The 17,763-nt window shown below is 53.8% G+C and overlaps 1 protein-coding gene across 1 annotated transcript in view; it reads left to right on the top strand.

The window, feature by feature from the left end:
- The first annotated feature begins 6,644 nt into the window (after window positions 1–6,644).
- Window positions 6,645–17,763, top strand: part of IQSEC1 (IQ motif and Sec7 domain 1) — a 65,269-nt gene continuing 54,150 nt past the window's right edge. Inside the window, exon 1 of the mRNA XM_012655173.1 lies at window positions 6,645–6,948. Coding sequence (XP_012510627.1) covers window positions 6,884–6,948 — 65 coding nt within the window. The 5' untranslated portion in view covers window positions 6,645–6,883. The remainder of the gene's footprint in view (window positions 6,949–17,763) is intronic.

Here is a 17,763-nt window from a genome sequence, read left to right as displayed (position 1 = left end):
AGGCTCAGAAAGACCAAGCCACTTGCTCAAGATTCAAGATCACACACCAGTATGTGGGATTTGATACCAACAGGTGCCCAAGCCACGCGTATCTCCACTATGGGACGCAGCCTGTGGCCGGAAAGGGCGCTTACTCGCTCCGCACGTGCTGGCTCCTCTTGTGCGTTAGCCCCGGTGCAAGGTGCTGGGCCACAGGGAGCAGGGGAGGGACCTGCAGGCTCTGAGGGCTGCTGTGTGCCCAGCCTGGCTAGGCAGCTATGGGCGTCCGTGCCAAGCCTCACGCCAATCCTGCAAGGAAGGTGGCAGCCCCCCCCCCTCTTTGAGGCCTGGGAAGTGGAGTGACTTGCCCGAGGTCACACACAGGGCTGGGACGTCTGCTGGGCCTGCTGCCTTATGCCTGCCTCTTCAATCTGGGGTGGAGAACAGGGGGCCTGGGCTCCATCTGGGACACAGAGGGTGGGCACAGGGCCTCCACCTGCACTGGCCCAGAGCTGTCTCGCAGGGAGGCCTGACCCACACAGCACGTGTCTGTGGATCAGAGTCCTCCCTCCCTGAGGATCTCACTGTGGTCCACCTGCTGGAGGAAGGAAGGTTGAGTAGGAGGGGCTGAAGCCAGGCACTTCTGATTGTCTGCTGGGGCTGGCAGGCCACGCGGATGGGAGGAGTGATGAGCAGTGTGACTTGGGGGAGGGGTCAGGGCAGAGCCCTTTACTGATGGAGGCAGCAGCTTAGCTAGATTTCTTCCTGAAGCTATCTAACCCCTTGAGTCCTGCAAGAAGGCGGCAAATGGCCACTTTCCTTCCACTTGAAGAGAGACACATAACTCAAGTAGCTGCTTTCAGAAGCCACAGGCCTGTTCTCCACAGGCCTCGCCCCCTGGACTCCAGGACAAGAAGTCCAGCTCACGTAGGTGGGCCCGGCAGGGAGACCAGGAGAGATGGGGTCAACCCAGACTGGGGAGGAATGTGGTGAGTGCATTCTGGTCGTGTGGTGGCTGCCACCTTCTTCACTTTGACCACACCCACTGTGTGACAGGGGTGCTTTGGGCCCCGAGGACCTGGAAACATGAAGTGCTCTGGAGATCCAGGCCAGAAGGGCTTCTCGGAGGAGGTGACAATTCCTGGCTGTTTTGTTCGCCTAAAGAAAACCCTCCTCCATCACTGAGTACCCATCACAAGCCAGGCTCCTCAGAGTTCCCACAGAGCCACCCTGGACCTGCACAGGGTTTTGTTTCTCCTCGCATCGGACTCTGTGTCCCATCTTCAGGTTCTGTTACTGCAGCCCTTCCCCGAGGCTCTTTCCCATGCTTCCTCACAGGCTGTGTTAGTCCTTGTCCACTGTTGGCATGATAGGAGCTGTATCTAACTTTTGTCGTTCATTTGAAGACTCCGGGAAAGCAGAGCCTCCTGATACCTCAAACCATGACAGTTCCCCTCGTTTTGTGGCTTCTTTCGTCACAACAGTGGAGAAGGAGCTGTGGAGAGGTAGACAGATGGCTGGTCCTTGGCTGTGCCCCAGGTCCCATGTCTGAACAATGGGTGGGCAACACCAGGCCACGGTGACTCCTGCTGGCTCTAACATTCTAGGACATGCTAACCTTAAGGCCGCTTTAATCTCACTGTCGTGGTCTGGGTCTTGGCGAACCCAGGTACCACTGTGGTTGGGATGAATTCTCCTGGTGCTATGGTAGGTGTCTGGACCCAGGCCACTCACATATATCAGTGGTAGTGTCTGGGCCCCACCACCAGGAGAGATGGAGAGCCATCGTCCCCACCCTTGAGGTGCCCAGAGTCTAGTCGAGGAGTTCTTGTTCTGCCCGAGAGTTGGAGGTGCTAGCGGAGGCTTCATAGAGAAAAGGGATATTTGCCCCGAGCCTTGCGAGTGGAGTAGGAGGTTCTCAGGAAGCGGGAACAGCACGAGCGAAGGCGCCGGGATGAGGAAGTGCAGGGCGCATCCTGGGCGTGGCCGAGTTGCGGGGAGTAGAGCGGGAGTGAGGCTGCGGACGAACAGGGGCTGGGGTCCCCCCACGCTGTGCCTGGACAGGTCCGTGCTGGGAGGAAGATCAGGGCAGCGGCCTCGTTCAGGGCTAACGACCCTACACCACCTCAGGGCGGTCCCCAGCCTCCCAAAGTAAGTACTTGTTTAGTAAGACGGGGAAGTCCCAAATTTGCAAGTGGTTTCTGTGAAATATGGTTGAAATTTTAAAATATTTTGGCACTCGATAAGAACAGCTTTATTTATCTGGAAACATTTCTCTTTTGCGAGATTGACTGGCTTCCCTAAGGTGTCGCTCTACAGAGTTCTGTGTTCTGTGCGGCTGTCTGGTTTTTCACTGCATCTAACAGCCGTGTGAGTAAGTCCCACTCCTGTGTTTGGGTTGGCATGATGGTCTTGAAACTCGCGACTCCAGGCTGGGTGCTGTACTAGCCAAGTAAGTGCCCAGTCGTGCCCTCCTGGCAGTGTGGCCAGTGAAGCCTGGAGCCAGTGTGTTTCCAGCACCTGGCCACATGACCTGGGGCACATCCCTTCATCTCTCTGCACCTCAGTTTCCCTGTCTGTAAAATGAGGCTTTGGAGTTGAGGGATGGTCACCGAGCCTCCTCCTGGATCCAGCATTCTGGCCTATGGCATGGCAGTGTTCATTTCGGTACGCTGAATAATAACAGGGCAGTGATAACAGACACTGAGTGGGAAGCTCCAAATGGGCTATGACATAACTCTTACTGACTGTTATGGCTGTTGGTAAGACACATCGCGCTCAAACCCGGAGTGGCCAAAGAGGTGGCTTAAGTACCGTCTACAATTTGAGGTCTTTGTGGACTAGCTCTGATGGGCTTCACAGCCTCCTAGATGTTAGAAGACTTCCAGTTCCTTGGATGACCCCGTCTTCTATTGATTTCTTTATTTCACTGGCTTTATTTAAAGGTAATAAACACATTTAAAAATTTGAAAACTTGTAAGAGGGCATAGAGGTAAAAAGTCCTCCATTCTCCTTCCTGCCCCCGTCCCAACTAAACCTCAAGCTTAGGGAGCACAGCCCTGTCTCCAGGAATCTCTGGAACCCGCCCCCCCAGTTTCTCTTCCCATAGGCAGCCACTTGTACCTATTTCTTGGGTCTCCTTTAAGAAGTAGTCTATGATTATACAATGCTGTATAAACATACTAGTGTTCTGTAGATTTTGTTGTAAATGCATTTCACATTTTTCTGGACTTTCTATCACAATGTTGTGTCTCAGATCTTTTCCTATAGGTATGTACGATGCTGCTGCCACCTTTCTAACGTGGGACACTATGGAGGGATGTAACACAATTACTTAAGCAGTCCGCATAGAGGGGCACTGTGTGTTTCCTCCCCTGACGTCTGCTATTTCAAACAACTAATATCCTAGGGCGTTCATGTCTGTGCACGTGGGCAGAGAGGTTTATTTAGCTCACAGTTCTGCAGACTGTACAAGAAGCATGGCGTCGGCATCTGCTTTTGGTGAGGGCCTCAGGCTGCTTCCACTTGTGGTGGAAGGCAAAGGGAAAGGGAAGGGGGCCGGCGTTCAGAGATCACATGGCAAGAGTGTGGAAGCAAGAGAGAGAGGAGGGAGGTGCCAGGCTCTTTCCAACAACCAGTTTTGTGGGAACTAAGAGTGAGAACTCACTCCTGTGAGAAGGGCACCAAGCCATTCATGAGAGCTATGCCCCCACAACCCAAACACCTCCCTCCAGGCTCCACCTCCAGCATTGGGCATCCAATTTCAACACGAGATTTGGCAAGGCCCAACAATCCATATATAAACCATAGCAGCATGTAAGAAGAGAGCTAACTTAGACTCGGGGCCGTTCAGGTGTGGCTTTCTGGGAGAAGTGACATCAAAAGCTGAAACCCAAGGTCCTAGCTGTGAAGCAGACACAATGGGGAGTTTGGGGAACAGAAAGCAGCGTAGTATTGCCAGAGGTGTGGGTGCACACAGGGAGCACGAGGAGAGGGAGGGCTGGGGAGATGGCCCAGAACCAGGCCACACAGGCCTTGCAGCTGGCTGTGTGGAAGGGCTGGACTTCTTTTGGACAGCTTGGGGAAAGAGCTGGGCAAAGGCTGGGCTTTAGTAGGGTGCCACATGTCTGGTCGAAGGAGAGCAAGGAGGCTGTGGAAAGACGGGAAGCTGTTGGAAGCCAGGGGGATGGAGACAAAGTCAGGTTGTATGTAGCATGTGAAATGGGCCAAGGCAAGCAGCTCAAGACTAAAACCCAGGACAATATAGTGTAACTAAATGTTTCCATGACTTTTGGGGCTCCTACTCATCCCTCAAGGCCCAACTCAAAATGTCCCCTCATCATTAGAGCCTCTCCTGGGGCAGAATTACAGGCTCTTTCCTCCACTGTCATACCACCATACTGAGAGATACCTGTCACAGCAATGTTTCTCCATTGAGGGGAAGATAGGGATAGAGTAAGCACTAATTAATGCTTGCTAAATTAAATTAAATAGTACAGTGAATTAGCTGGGCTAGAGGTGAGCCACATTTTACAGTAAAGAAACTGAGACTCAGAGACTAAGCAATTTGCCCAAATAGTACATGAAAGGATTCTGCCAAGTCTAGGCATTTCAGCAGAAAAATTGGCCTTCTCTGTCTCTCTAGGCTGGAACTTTTCTCACTGCTGCTCTCAGTTCCCTAAATTATTAATCTGTGAGGCAGTTAACTGAGCAGGAGCAAGAGGCACACTTTGCAGGAAGATAAAACAAAACAAGAGAATCAAGAGGCATTTGGTTTCCGGGGACTCCACTGTCTGGTATTCCAAATGCTAACTGGGAAATTCAAGTCCCTTCTTCTAAATCCCAGCCGGAACGATGTCGCCAGGACCATCCTGGCGGGCGGGCAAGAGGGCCCTGGCCTGGAGAAGTGCCTGAAATTCTTGGACAATCTGGATCATGAGGCTGTTGGAGCCCATGTCTGGAGTGCTGCAGCAGCTGGCTAGGAGAATGCTCTTGGCTTCATTACAGCCTATTTTTAGAGGGCAGTTCCCACTGGGGTGGAAGTTTTCTGCTGCCCGCACCCCCACAACTGGTCTTTTTCAATCCTGCCCCTTCCCAACTTCTTGCCCCCTCAACGAAGACAGATGCCAGATGTGGCCATTATCTTTGAGCAGTGCAGCCCAGTGGTCTTCTCCTTCCAAAACACTCTGTGTATACTTTTATCCATCTTTTTGAATATAGCCTTCCTAGTGAGTGTGAGTGAAGAGGTATCTCATTGTGCTCTTGATTTACATTTCCATAATGATTAGTGATGTTGAGAGCATCTTTTCACGTCCTTATTGCCATTTGTGTGTCTTCTTTGGAGAAATGTCTACTCAGATCCCTTGCCTATTTTTAATTTGGGTTATTTTCCTTTTTATTGTAAGAGTTCTTTATATAGTATGGATACTAGACCCTTATCAGATATATGGTTTGCAAATATTTCCTCCCATTCTGTGTCTTTATTTATTTTGAATGTAGCAAACATCGTAAGCTGAAAGGAGGAATGTGGAGATGGGCTGTAAGGAGGGCATTGGATTCCTGCTCAGACTCTTTTCCAGGGAACCCGGGTGGTCTAAACTGGCTCTAGGTACTGCCCTTCCCTTGCCGCAGGCTGGGACAGCCCAGTCCGCTTCCGTCACTGACCCCCTCCAAATGAAAGATTCAAAAGGGCGTAAGAGGATGCCCCAGCATTCCTGCCGCTTCCTGACTCCCGCAGACCTGCCAGCTGCCTTGCCCTCCAGGAGATGGACTTGCAGGTGGGCAGCCCAGGACAGGTGGGGTTTTGATTGTATCTTTGTGTGGTGGCTGTCTCCCAACCACATCTGGGCATTCCACAAGCCTGGTGCTGAGCACTGCACCTGCCTTCATGGAGCCAAGGACAGATAATAAACAAGTAAACATACAAATAGAGAGCTCACAATAGGGAAGCCTGGGAGAGGGCAGGACAGGCCTCTCTGAGTTAACTCGATTAAGCTGAGCCTCAGTTTACTTACTGGTAAAATGGAACCAGGAGTAAGTCCACCTAGTTCACAATGTTGCCTTGAAGACCAAATATCGGTAAAGAGCTCTAAAATGCTAATTAATGTTACTTCACACCTGCTGCGGGTGCCCGAAAGGTCTCTGGGTGGGAGGAAGGCAGGGGGTTTGGTGGGAAAAGCAACTTTCCGTTAGATCCTCCCTCAAAAGTCCCCAAAAGGATGGCCCCAGCCTCAGGATGGGACCCCATTCAGTTTTCCAGAATCACACGATCGGGTCTCAGAAACAAAAGTCAAGATAGGTGGAGGTTGGCGCCTACAGCAGAGTAGGCTCCGATTGGGTGGTTTGGCGCTTTCTATTTGTGCGCCCACCTTGGGGAGGGAGACATGGCTGTTGGGAGGCTCCGGTGTTGGAGGAGGCGCGGAGTCCTCCTTCTAGAAAGAGGGCTTCGCGCGCTGGGACCGGGAGGCCGCAGCCTGGGACTCCCATCCCTGCACTCACCGGAGCGGCTCCGCGCGGCCCCGCCCCTGCGCACGGCCCGGCCCCTCTAGGCCCCGCCCTCGCGCTCCCTCCTCCCGCGACTGTGTGCGGCCCCGCCCCCGAGCCTCCCGGGCCCGCCCCTGCCCCGCCCCCTCCGGGCCACATTCCTTCGGCCCCGCGTCGCGCTGCGCCAGGCGGGCGGCGGCGGAGGGGCGGGCTGGGCCGGCCTGGGGTCGGACTCGGGCCGGGAGCAGCGGGAGCCGGCGGACTCTGGGCCGGGAGACCCGACGTGGTCGCGTGGCGGGGGGCGGGTCTCCGGTGGCCGGGTGTTGGCCCCGGGATCCGGCGGCCGCCGGCTGGAGTCGGCGGCGCTCGGCTGGGCCTGGGTCCCGGCTGCCCGGCTCCGTCACCTCCCGCTGCAGCCGCCATGTGGTGCCTGCACTGCAACTCCGAGAGGACCCAGTCCCTGCTGGAGCTGGAGCTCGACAGCGGGTAAGGGGCCTGGGCGGGGCGGAGGCCGGGGTGGGCGCGGCGGGAGGGGCGGCGCGAGACGGGCCAGCCGAGCCCGGCCGGGGCGCGGGCGGGGTGCGGGGGGCGCCGCGCCTCGCTGGGTGCCGGGTTAGTGGTGAGTGCGGGGCGAGTGAGCGTCAGGACGTGCCCGAGGGAGGCTGCGGGAGTGGGCGTGCGAGAGTGCGGTCCGTTAGGACCGGGCGCACGGTGTGCGGGAGAGGAAAGCGCCTGCGGGGCCGGGGTGTCTGTACTAGCGTGGGTCTGGGTGGAGGACCTGGCGGGACCCGAGTTGTGAGTTGGAGAGAGAGAGCCTGTCCGAACCGGAGTGGCGCGTGCGCCCTGGGACGAAGGGGGTCTCTGGGGACGGGAGTGTGTGTGGAGCGAGTCTGTTGGGATGCGAGTTCGCTTTGGGGTGAGTTTACGTAGGAGGGAGACGAGGTGGGCCGGGATGGGTGTGATGTGAGGGGCGGGAGAGCCAGTGGACCAGAGCCGGTGGCAGGGAGCGAGCCCAGCGGGGTCTGGGCTTGAGTCAGATGGCAGGCAGGACGGAGGCCGCCCGAGGCCTGTTTATTCCAGACCCTGGGCTAGTGTGTGCAAGGACCAGGGATCCGTCCGGGACTGTGAACGAGCGGGTGTCCCAGGTGTGCAGGTGGCTGTGGGTAAGGTACCACTCCCAGGTGGCAGGGCTACCTGGGAGTGCAGTGGGGCCTGTGGAGTAGCGGAGTTTGACTTATGTTCGGCTGCTGTTTGTGACTGCGTGCAGATAGGAGGGGGGCTGCTAGTGGGGTTAGGGGGCTTTGTTTATGTGTGGGGCGACAAGTGTGCATTTGGTGTGGTCAGGGATGGAGTCTGGTGTGTCAGAGAGGCTTTTCTGCATTGGGGGCCTGTGGACAGCTGTGTGAGCATCCACGGGCCTGTGTTTATGGAGAGAGGGAGAACGTATGTGTGTGTGTGCTGGGAATATTGATTTCCCCTCTCCACTGGCCAGCACAGCTGCCCCCTGAGCTATTTGCAGGCCCCTCCAAGGAGCAGGGGGGTGGGGCTGAGGGGATTTGTTGACAATCCGATTTGGCTTATGTCAGGCCCCTCCTGGGGGAAGCCCACCTGGAGCTGTTTGATCTTTCAGTTCAGAAATTTTGCAGCTCCTGTCTGGCAGTTGCACTGAGAACGTGCATGTGTTCCCTCTGCTCCCTTCTCACCCCAGGGGCCTGGGGCTCTGGGCCTGAGGCTCCATGTGGCGGTGTGGGGGAGGTTCTCAAGGACCTATTGCTCCTTGCATCTGGGGTGGAGGCCAGGCAGCTGCAGCTGCAGGACCATCTGTCTGGAATCAGTGGCAGCAGTCTGGGAATGGGGGTCACATTATGTGATATTCTGGCCCCGTCACTGGATTCACTGCCTTAGTGTGACCATTTAGAAAATGAGGGTAAGCAGAGTCCTGGGTTGCCAAGAGGCCCAAACAGCAAAGCATCAAAGTGCTGCAATGTGAGGTATCACTTGTGCTGGTGGAAAGAAGCCTGCGCTTGCAGGCTGGTGCACAGTGAGTGGCATGGTCAGGACCAGAAGTGGTTGTCTTGGGTTTGTTACAGACTGGGGGTCTCCTCAAGTTTCTGAAGCATGCTGGATTCCATCTGAGTTTAAAGAACTCATATCCCACACACGCCTGCGGCCTTACGCAGTCCATCAGCTGTCCTCTCGGTATTTCCATTGCATTCTTGTCCCTGTGGTATAAGGGATCCTCATATTGCAGGAGAGCAAACTGAAATTGAGTGTTCTGGCTCTGTGGCTTATTGAGTGCCTACTGTGTACCAGTCCCTGCCCTGTACCAGGGACATAGCCGTGAACAAAACCTGGAGTCTTTGTCCTCATGGACCGAGCAGTCTAGTGGGGAACATGGTAATCATGAGAAACAAGTCAGTGTGCTCTCCTTGCTGCATCCCGCCTTCCCCTGAGTTGAAGGGGACTGAGGGGTTTTTCTCCCCCTCCATTAGGACCTCCCCAGTATCACCATCCCCTTTGGCATGTCCCGGCCACCTCTTTTGCATATTTCTCAGTCCTGTATTCTTTCTCATAAGAAGTCCCTCCAAGTGTCTGATCTAAATCTCCCAGCTGCAGAGAAGCCCACTTGGATCCTTCTGTGGTTTGGGTTGGTGATGAACAGCTGCTCCCCAAGTCCCAGAGCATGGGCCAGGTGTCTTGGAGATTGAAAACCCCAGGTCAGGTGCAGCCCGCGGTTCACGAGCCTCAGAGCAGGTAGGTCCCATTTGCTCTGGAGCATCGGGTGTGTGGTTCCAAAGGAAGCCTGGGGGAGGCCTGGAGAAAATCGGCCCAGTCCCTGGCCTGTGCAAGCTGAATTTAGATGCTCTTTGGGCTGAGGAGCCTTCCAGGGGCCAGCTAGAGTCCTTCCACCTGGCCATCTCCCCTTCTTTAAACTCAGATGGAATCCAGCATGCTTCAGAAACTTGAGGAGACCCCCAGTCTGTAACAAACCCAAGACAACCACTTCTGGTCCTGACCATGCCACTCACTGTGCACCAGCCTGCAAGCGCAGGCTTCTTTCCACCAGCACAAGTGATACCTCACATTGCAGCACTTTGATGCTTTGCTGTTTGGGCCTCTTGGCAACCCAGGACTCTGCTTACCCTCATTTTCTAAATGGTCACACTAAGGCAGTGAATCCAGTGACGGGGCCAGAATATCACAAGGGGAGCCTAGAGGAGAACCCAGATGTTGTGATGGAGGCCTCTGGAGGCCTCGGCCAGCCCTGCCAGGATTTTCAGGCTTTCGCTTAAGGAAGTCGGACTATGAACTAGTTGTGCTAATATTTACACAGCTTCGGTTCAAAAACATGGACAGGACTGACAGCTGCATATTCAAGCAGTGTGACGACTGGGCAAATAGGTGTTTCTGGAAGGGATTGGACAGGGTACACTAGACAGCAGGAGCTCAGTGTGTATATATGTGTGTGCGCGTGCGCATGTGTATGTGTAAGGTTTTTTCTGGCTGGACTGTGCAGATCATGGAATCGTGGTTTGCCAGGACCATCTCTGAATCTAGGGCAGCTTGGGGCATCAGGAAAGAAGGGCTTGGGGAGGCAAACGGATTTTGTTTCAAATCCCAGCTCAGTTTCGTGAGTTTATGCAAGTTACCATGCCCCTCTGAGCCTCAGTTTCCCCCTACGTGACAGAGAATGATAAATCTGCTTCACAGAGAGTTCTCTGAGGATGTGGGTGTCCGAAAGCCATGCAGGGCTGACCAGCCCCAGGCCTCCGGTCAGATGCCGCGTTTGTTCAAGTCAGCACTCTGCTCTTCCCAACCACCAGTGACCTGCTGGATTTTCTTCCTTCCTCTTTTGTAAATTTCCTTTGAATTATGATGATGCTTGGAATATCCTCCCAGTAAGCACAGAGGCAAGATGATGGCGCAGGCCGGATAGGCTCGGACCCAGCTGGAGGCCTGGGGAGAGGTCTTCTGTGGACGTGTGTGTGTGTGTGTGTGTGTGTGTGTGTGTGTGTGTGTGTATGTGGTGGGTGGTGGGGGGGTGCTCAAAGGCCAATGAATGTGATTTATCATTGGTCCTCAAAAGCAAATCCTAATGAGTTTAGAGGCCATTAAGGCTCTTGAAGAATTAATTGGCATGGCCTTAGAGAATCTGGCTGTTCCCACTGCATGAGCTGCTGCAGAGAGAAAATTGATGGCAATTATGGTGGAAATATGGCATGGTGCCACCTGGACCTGCCACTGCCCTGGCTGCTGTGGCGCTACCCCAAGTGGAGCAAGTGCCCCTCCAAGCCCTGAGCCCATGGCTTATGCCTGATGCCTGCCTAGCACAGGACCTGGCCACGTGGTAGGCACAGCCAGCCATCAGTGAATGAATGCACCTGTGAATGCAGGTGTGAACGAAGGCGTGCGGGCTCTCCTCAGGTTGGAGGAGTGCGTTATTCTCTGCAGAGATGTGTGTGAGCCAAGGGGCACCCAATCTTGTACTTTCCTGTGTTCCTTTATTCATGTAACAAACGTTTACTGAGCAGCCACTCTGTGCCAGGCCCTGGGCTAGATGTCGAGCAACCAAGGTTAATAATATGAAAGTGCACATCACAGAGCACAGGCCTTAGGAGGGTCCCACAAAACCCTGACTCTGCCTCTTCCCACCTGTGTGGCTTCAGATATGTTGCCTCCCGTCTCTGAGCCTTGATTTTTCTCATCTATGAAACAGGGCCAAAAGAAACTTCTGGGGGGGACATGCAGTTTTGCGTGGTGACTGATGCATACAGATGCCCAACAAATGGTAGCTGTTGTCGCCATCATCAGTATTACCACCTTTTCCCTTTTGTGAAATTACTGATGAGTTAAAGTGGCTCCTCACACTTCCTTTATTGCTGATTTACGGGGTCCAAGACTGATTTCCAGAGCCCGCATGGCTCTCTGAAATCTCTCTTCTTGTGTCCTGGTTGTTCTGATTTGAATATCTTTTATACCTTATTTGTACATGGCTGCAGCTTTCCTGCTTCTTGATGGAAAGCCCCATTCTTTGCATTTTATTTCTCAGTTTGTGGCTTCCCGACATGGTGACAGTTCAATTTGAACTTAAAGCCCCAATGTGGAACCATAGCACAAGTCCCCTCCCTGTTCGTAAAGATGGGAAACTATGACTGCGTTTGTTTTTTCCTCTTTGTTCAAAGGTCAGTGTAATAATAACAATAGAAAGGCTGCCGTTTAGTGACCTGTGTGTGAAGTACTTAATTCTCAAAGCAATTTATGAGTAAGGTGCCCATTTTTCAGATGGAGGAAGGTTCCATGACTTGCCCAGGGTCACTGTCCCCCAAAGTGAGTGCTAGGGTTAGGATTTGAATTCAGTGTACCTGGCTTCAGGGTCTATGTACTTTATAGCCAGGCTCTGCCCCCTCTAATATTAAATAGGTTTTGGCAAAATATGTCACCATTGTAAATGGAGCCTTTTGCATCTTTCCCATGCCACAGAACAGGTGTCTGGTATCCCCTGGTGTCAGGATTCCCAGAATGTTCCCAAATGTCCCAGTGTGCAAGCTGGTTGGTGACAACTCACCAGGCTTTCCTGGTGTCTTATCTCTTTCCCCACAGACCCTAGAGCTGCACCCCAGATTCTCCAGCAGTTTTCTGGCACGGCGCCCTTCAGTCCCCAGCACTTGCAGCATTTTGAGGGTAGCGTGCTTGAATCCTATGCACAGCCCCAGCCCACACTCTTCTTGAAATTAGGGTCTTGAGGACAAAAGCTGACTGTCCCCTGACTTACTGAGGGACCAGTGTGAACATGATGGGCTTTCGCATGGTGAGGGAACCCAAGGCCTTGGACATCATTAGAGGACACACATGCATGTTAGCGCTGAACCGGATCCCACGGGAGGGCAGAGGGATCGTTAATAAACTGGAAAATTTGGAAGAGTCCTCAGCTGGGAGGAGGAGTTCTCATTCACACAAACGGGAAGGGTTTTCCCGAAATCCCCTATTGCCCAGGCCAGGTCAGAGTCTGTCTGTCAACATACATGCTTTGTCCCTGATATCTGTTTAAAAGACAGAAGCAAATGGTGTTTGCTTTTCTATTTCTGGCTGGGAGGCTAGGTGGTATGATCATTAAATGCACTAATATATGTAAGACATTTAAAACAGTGCTTTATAGTAGTACAGTAAGCACTCAGTAGATGTTACTTCTTATAATTGTTATTATTTATTCTGGTTATTCCTGAGGTTTGAAGGGTCTCCCCCTCCTGAGAGAGGAGGCCTTCCAGAAAGGCCTGGCCAGAGCTGGCCCTGATTGGTTGTTGGCCTTCCCCCTCCTGAGAGCCCTGGCGTCTGTCAGAGAGCTCTGGCCACCCATCTCATCACATCCCCTCTCCGGGCCTCGGTTTCCACATCCATGAAAAGAGAGGCGAGCTTTTGACCCTTTAGTCATCTGCAGAGGGAAGATATTTAGCTCAGTGGTTAGGGAGGCAAATTCTGTAGCTAGACTACCTGTACCCCTAACCCTAACTCTAACCCTTACCCCAGCTCTGCTCCTCACTTCCCCGGTGACCTTGGGCATGTTCCGTAGCCGATCTGTGCCTCAGTCTCGCCATTTGGAAGATGTGGATGACAGTAGGAGCTCACGGAGTTGTTGTGAGGATTAAATGAATTAATCCACATAAAGTGCTTAAACAGCACATAGTAAACACCTGATACATGGTAGCCTTTAGCTGTTATTTTAGACCTGAGAAATTCAACTGTGCTGGAACTGGACTGTATTACTTGTTTGGGGAGATGTGTTCCTAGAAGGGAGTGGATCATTTATCTCTTTGGCCACAGACAAGGCCAGGGTTGAAAGAGAGAGGGAGGCAGAGAGATGGTGCTGAGGGGAGCAGTTGAAGGGCCCAGGGCTGTTCAGGGCGTGACAGATGGCAGACTCGGTGGGAAGTGACTAAGCCCATAGACTTTAGTATGTGCTTGTAGCCTGCTGTCCAAACAGCTCTCTAAGAAGTGGATGGTTAAGAGTATTAAGGAAATCGCTTTGCCTGTGGATGGGAAAAATTGCAAAGTAAGATGACTTTCAGTTTGGCTAGGATGAAGATTTCTTAGACAGGATGGGCAAGTGGCCTGTGCTGTATATGAGGGAGAGACCTCCCAAGGACTGGGGACACTTCACAGCTGGGGGCATCAAGGCTGATGCCCCAGCCCAGTATCACATGGGGCAGACCTGGGGTACCTCTGGAGTTCTCAGCTGGCCTGTGCTGAGCTTCTGAGGCTTTGGGCAACTCTGGCTACCTGGTCCTGCCTGGGGCTGCTTCTGATGCCTAAGGCCAAGAGCTCCAGAGCCTGGCCCTAGGTCCCTGGTTTACTGCTCTGCCCTCTCCAGCCTGTCTGTCTGGAGGGAGGACAGCAGGAGGGAGGCAGCTTGCTGTAATGGACAGAGCTGGAGAAACTTGGTGTGGACCCCCGTTCTTCCCCTTTGGATGTGTGGCCAGGGCAAAATGGACACCTCTGTGAGCTGCTGCATCCTTATCTGTCAAATGGGGACAGTGGAGGGAGAGGCAATTTGGGTAGGACATACAGCAGGTGCCCAGTACATGCTGGCAGAAAGGGGGAAGAGGGTTCAGCTGGGTTTGGGCAAAGCCCCAACTGTTTTTGGTGGTCTGAAGTTGGCGCACGATTGAGACTGGGGCTGGAAAGGACTACAGAATAATCACTAGCATTTGGGTGGCCTTGGACTTCACGCATACCGATCTGATTGCAGCCTCCCGAGAGCCCTGTGAAATAGCTGGCATCATTCTTGTTTTACAGATGAAGAACTGAGGCTAGAAAATGAAAATAACATGTTCAAGCTTTACAGAATGTGGACTTGGTTTTCCGGGTAATGTGTAGGCCCCCTGCCCCCCTCCCTGACATTGCTGGGGGGCTTGGGCTTGTTAGAATGTAGGATGAGGCAGACGCAGGGAGGAGCAAAAGAAGGTGGGGGAGGGAGGAGGAAGAGGAGGGACACAAACCTGCAGGACCCCCGCTAGGCCGGGTTCCCTGTGTAGCCACTATGGATGGGTACAGAGGTGCACTGCCATTTTGCACAGTGGACAGAGGACCCTTGGAAATTCCGCCCAGTGGCCTTGAATCTTAAAAACGTGTTTACCGGCCCCAGGAAGTCATCTGGGTCTAAGAACTACCCTCTAGTCCCTGATAGTACTGAGATGACCCTTCCGTCCAGGTGATGGGCGAGAAGGGGCCAGAATAGTGCCAGGCAAAGAGTAGTTGTTCAGTAAATGCCAGCTGCTCCTATGGGTCCTGCTAGTTGGTATTAACTGCAGTTATTATTATCATTGCTATTATTTCCCTGTGCAGGCCCCACAGTGCATTAGTCCTATGGGGTGGGGGTGGGTTGGGAAGGAAGTGTCTGGGGAAGCAGCTCTTTCCTCTGCTGCTAGGGGAGGGGGAGGTGTGGCCACGCAAATGTGAATTCTCTCCTCCCTCTGGGTCGCTGATTTCTCAGAGAAGTAAGTGAAATGTTCAAGGTTTGGAGTTTTTGTTTTATTTGTTTTCACTTAGTAAAAATGGCAAAATGGCCCAAGAACATAATTGGCCTTGATGTGGATAGCAGAGTCTTAGCATTATTTTTAACTTTTTATTATAGAAAATTTCCAACATATACAAAAGTAGAGAGAAAGGTCTACAATTTTCATTGCCCCTGGATTATTTTGAAGCAAATCCCAGATATTTTGTTGATTTTAAATCAAGGACCTGTCTCGTGGTCAGCCTCATTTCTGGCCTTGGAGGTATCATGTTACTGGGTGGGGTCCCTGGGGCATGGCTGCAGCATCCCCTAAACAGCCTTTGGCTGTGTTGGCACAACTCAAGAACTCCAAGCTTGGACCGGTTTCCCAGCCTGGTGCTCAAGTGATGCCCGACCTGCTTGGGAGGCCCTGTGTCTAGAAGTGACTGGGGGAGGCCAGGCCTGTGGCTGCCCCGTCAGGGCCTTCCTGAGTCGGGGTACAAGGACTTGCTTCTCCATCACCCCACCACCCCTTGAGGATGGGGCCACGGAAATGGGCTCTTAGCCTCTACCATCAGGTCAGGTTCCCCTGCGCAGGACTGTGGCTCTCAGCTGAGTGTCCCATGTGGCCCTGACTGTTGCCCTTGGTTTCCTCTTGCCAGATGGGAGAGTTGGGCTGTGGCACCTGCACCTGCCCCAGGTGCGTTGGCCCCTCACCTTGCTTAGGACCTGGGCTGCCTTTCAGCATAGGGATCCCCAGGCCTCTGCCCAGCCCTCTTCCTTCCCCTCTTCACATGGTCTTTTCCATTCTGGGGCTTCTGATCTGACTCCAGCCCAGGCCCTGACATCCCACGGCCAACTCAGTAGCTCTCCCTGGAGCCCCCTGGGCACCTCTAACCCAGGGAGTTCCAGAGGACACGCATCACCTCCCCGCCCCTCCGCACACCTGCTTCTCCTCCACGCTTTCGTCTGATGCACCCAGGCTCCGCTCAGTGTGCTCGTCATCCCGGCCCCCCCTTCATCTTTGCCTGTCTTGGCTGGCTGGGCTTAGGGCTTAGGGTTTGGAGCCTGGCACATGGTAGGTGCTCAACAAATTTTAGTTATTATCCTTATTATGGATATATTATTACTCTCCCGCCTTCTAACACAGGGCTTGGCACATAGAGGGCCCTCAACCAAGTGTAGTTAAAAACAAACGTGGCACCCCAGGGCTGCCTCTGAACACAGTGTGACCACATTCCGGTCATGCACCCCTCGCCGTCCTCAGGGCTGGCCTCTGATGTCGGGTCAGATGGTCTGACACTGACCTCTGAGGGAAGGGTGCTTCTTCAGGCCTCTTTCCGCTCTGGCCTGCTCACCAACCTCTAGCCCCCACGGTCCCCCTGGCACCCATGCGATGCAGGAGGTAGTAATATATTATGATAATGACAGCAGCTGTCCTGAGCACGTGCTGGGTGACGGGCCCCAGGCTGAGGATTTGTGTGTATGTTATCACGTAGCCCATACAGCAGCCCTGTGAGGTGGACAGTACCCCCATTTTGTGGTTGAGAAACAGGGGCACAGAGAGGCCAAGTCCCTTGCCAAGGCCACACAGCTCCTGCCTGCTGAGTACCAGACAGTGTCCAGGGAAGAACTCCGTGTGCCAGTGCTGCAGTTGCAGGAGGTTGAGGGGCAGCATTTCCACCCTGAGCCTTCGTTTGTTCCCCAGCCCCTCTCTGTGCCCTGCCCGTGCCTGTGCTACAGGCAGACGGGCGAGTCGGGCAGGTGCAGTGGAGCCTGGTGTCCGCTGTGCCGCAGGTCTGGGCAGTGGTTGTGCGGGGGCCTGCCAGAGCCGGGGGAGTTCGGTAGACGGGGGAGGTGGGCTGGGCCTCCCCAGAGGCAGGGGGGTGTGAAGCGGGTCTGGCCACTGGCCCAGTGCCTCAGCCACCCTCATCCTTCCTCACCTCTGTGTGAGTCATGTGGCCTTGGAAAAGTTACATTACCTCTCTGTGCCTCAGTTTCTTCTTCCACAAAGTGAGAAGACAGCACCTACATCAATACCAAGGATGGACCTGAATGTAGGGTGGTTGTCCCGTGTCGAGGTAGGTCCATCGATTGTCACAGATGGACCATTTTCATGGGGATGCTGAGAGCGAGGGAGTCTGTGGGTGTGTCCGGGCAGGGCGTGTGTGGCAAGTCTCTGTACTTTCCGTTCAATTTTGCTGTGCGTCTAAAAAAAGGCTGAGATTGTCCTGGGCTCTGAGATGGCCACACCCCCGACCCTGGCTGGCCAGTGGCCCGTGAGGCAGGCCTGACTGTGCAGTGAGCGTCTGTCTGCCCACACTCTGTCCAGAGCCAGCCTCCCTAGCCTGTGCCTCCCGCCTGGCCCTCCCGGGGTGTCCCTGGGGCCCAGCCCAGCTCTGTCTGCTGGAGCCTGCCACAGAGAGCTGCTTTATTTAAGTCCATTTTGCGCGTATGGAAATAACTAGAGGCCTCTGTATTTAATTTGGCCCAGCCGGGAAGATTTTTGGCTCTGTGTGTGTGTGTGTGTGTGTGTGTGTCTGTATTCTGAAAAATCTTCCCAAGTGAACCCAGGGGTTGGAAGCTTCTGTTCATCTTTATGCAGTCAAAACCAATGAGAACCGCCCCGCAAGTCTCTGGCAGAGGGCAGGCTGTAGGAAATGCTTAGTGAAGGAAGTAAAGAAGGAAGGGGAAGAAGGTGAGGCCATCCAGATGAGATCATGGCGAGGGAAGCAGTCTCGTAAACTTTGCATCTCAAGACCAGGTGAGCCGTGGGCAGAGTGGAAGGAAGCAGGCCTTCGGAAGTGCAAAGC

Source organism: Propithecus coquereli, unplaced genomic scaffold, assembly GCF_000956105.1.
Source record: "Propithecus coquereli isolate 6110/MARCELLA unplaced genomic scaffold, Pcoq_1.0 Scaffold461, whole genome shotgun sequence".
Classification (NCBI taxonomy): Eukaryota; Metazoa; Chordata; class Mammalia; order Primates; family Indriidae; genus Propithecus; species Propithecus coquereli.
This window is presented reverse-complemented; position numbering and strand designations above follow the sequence as displayed.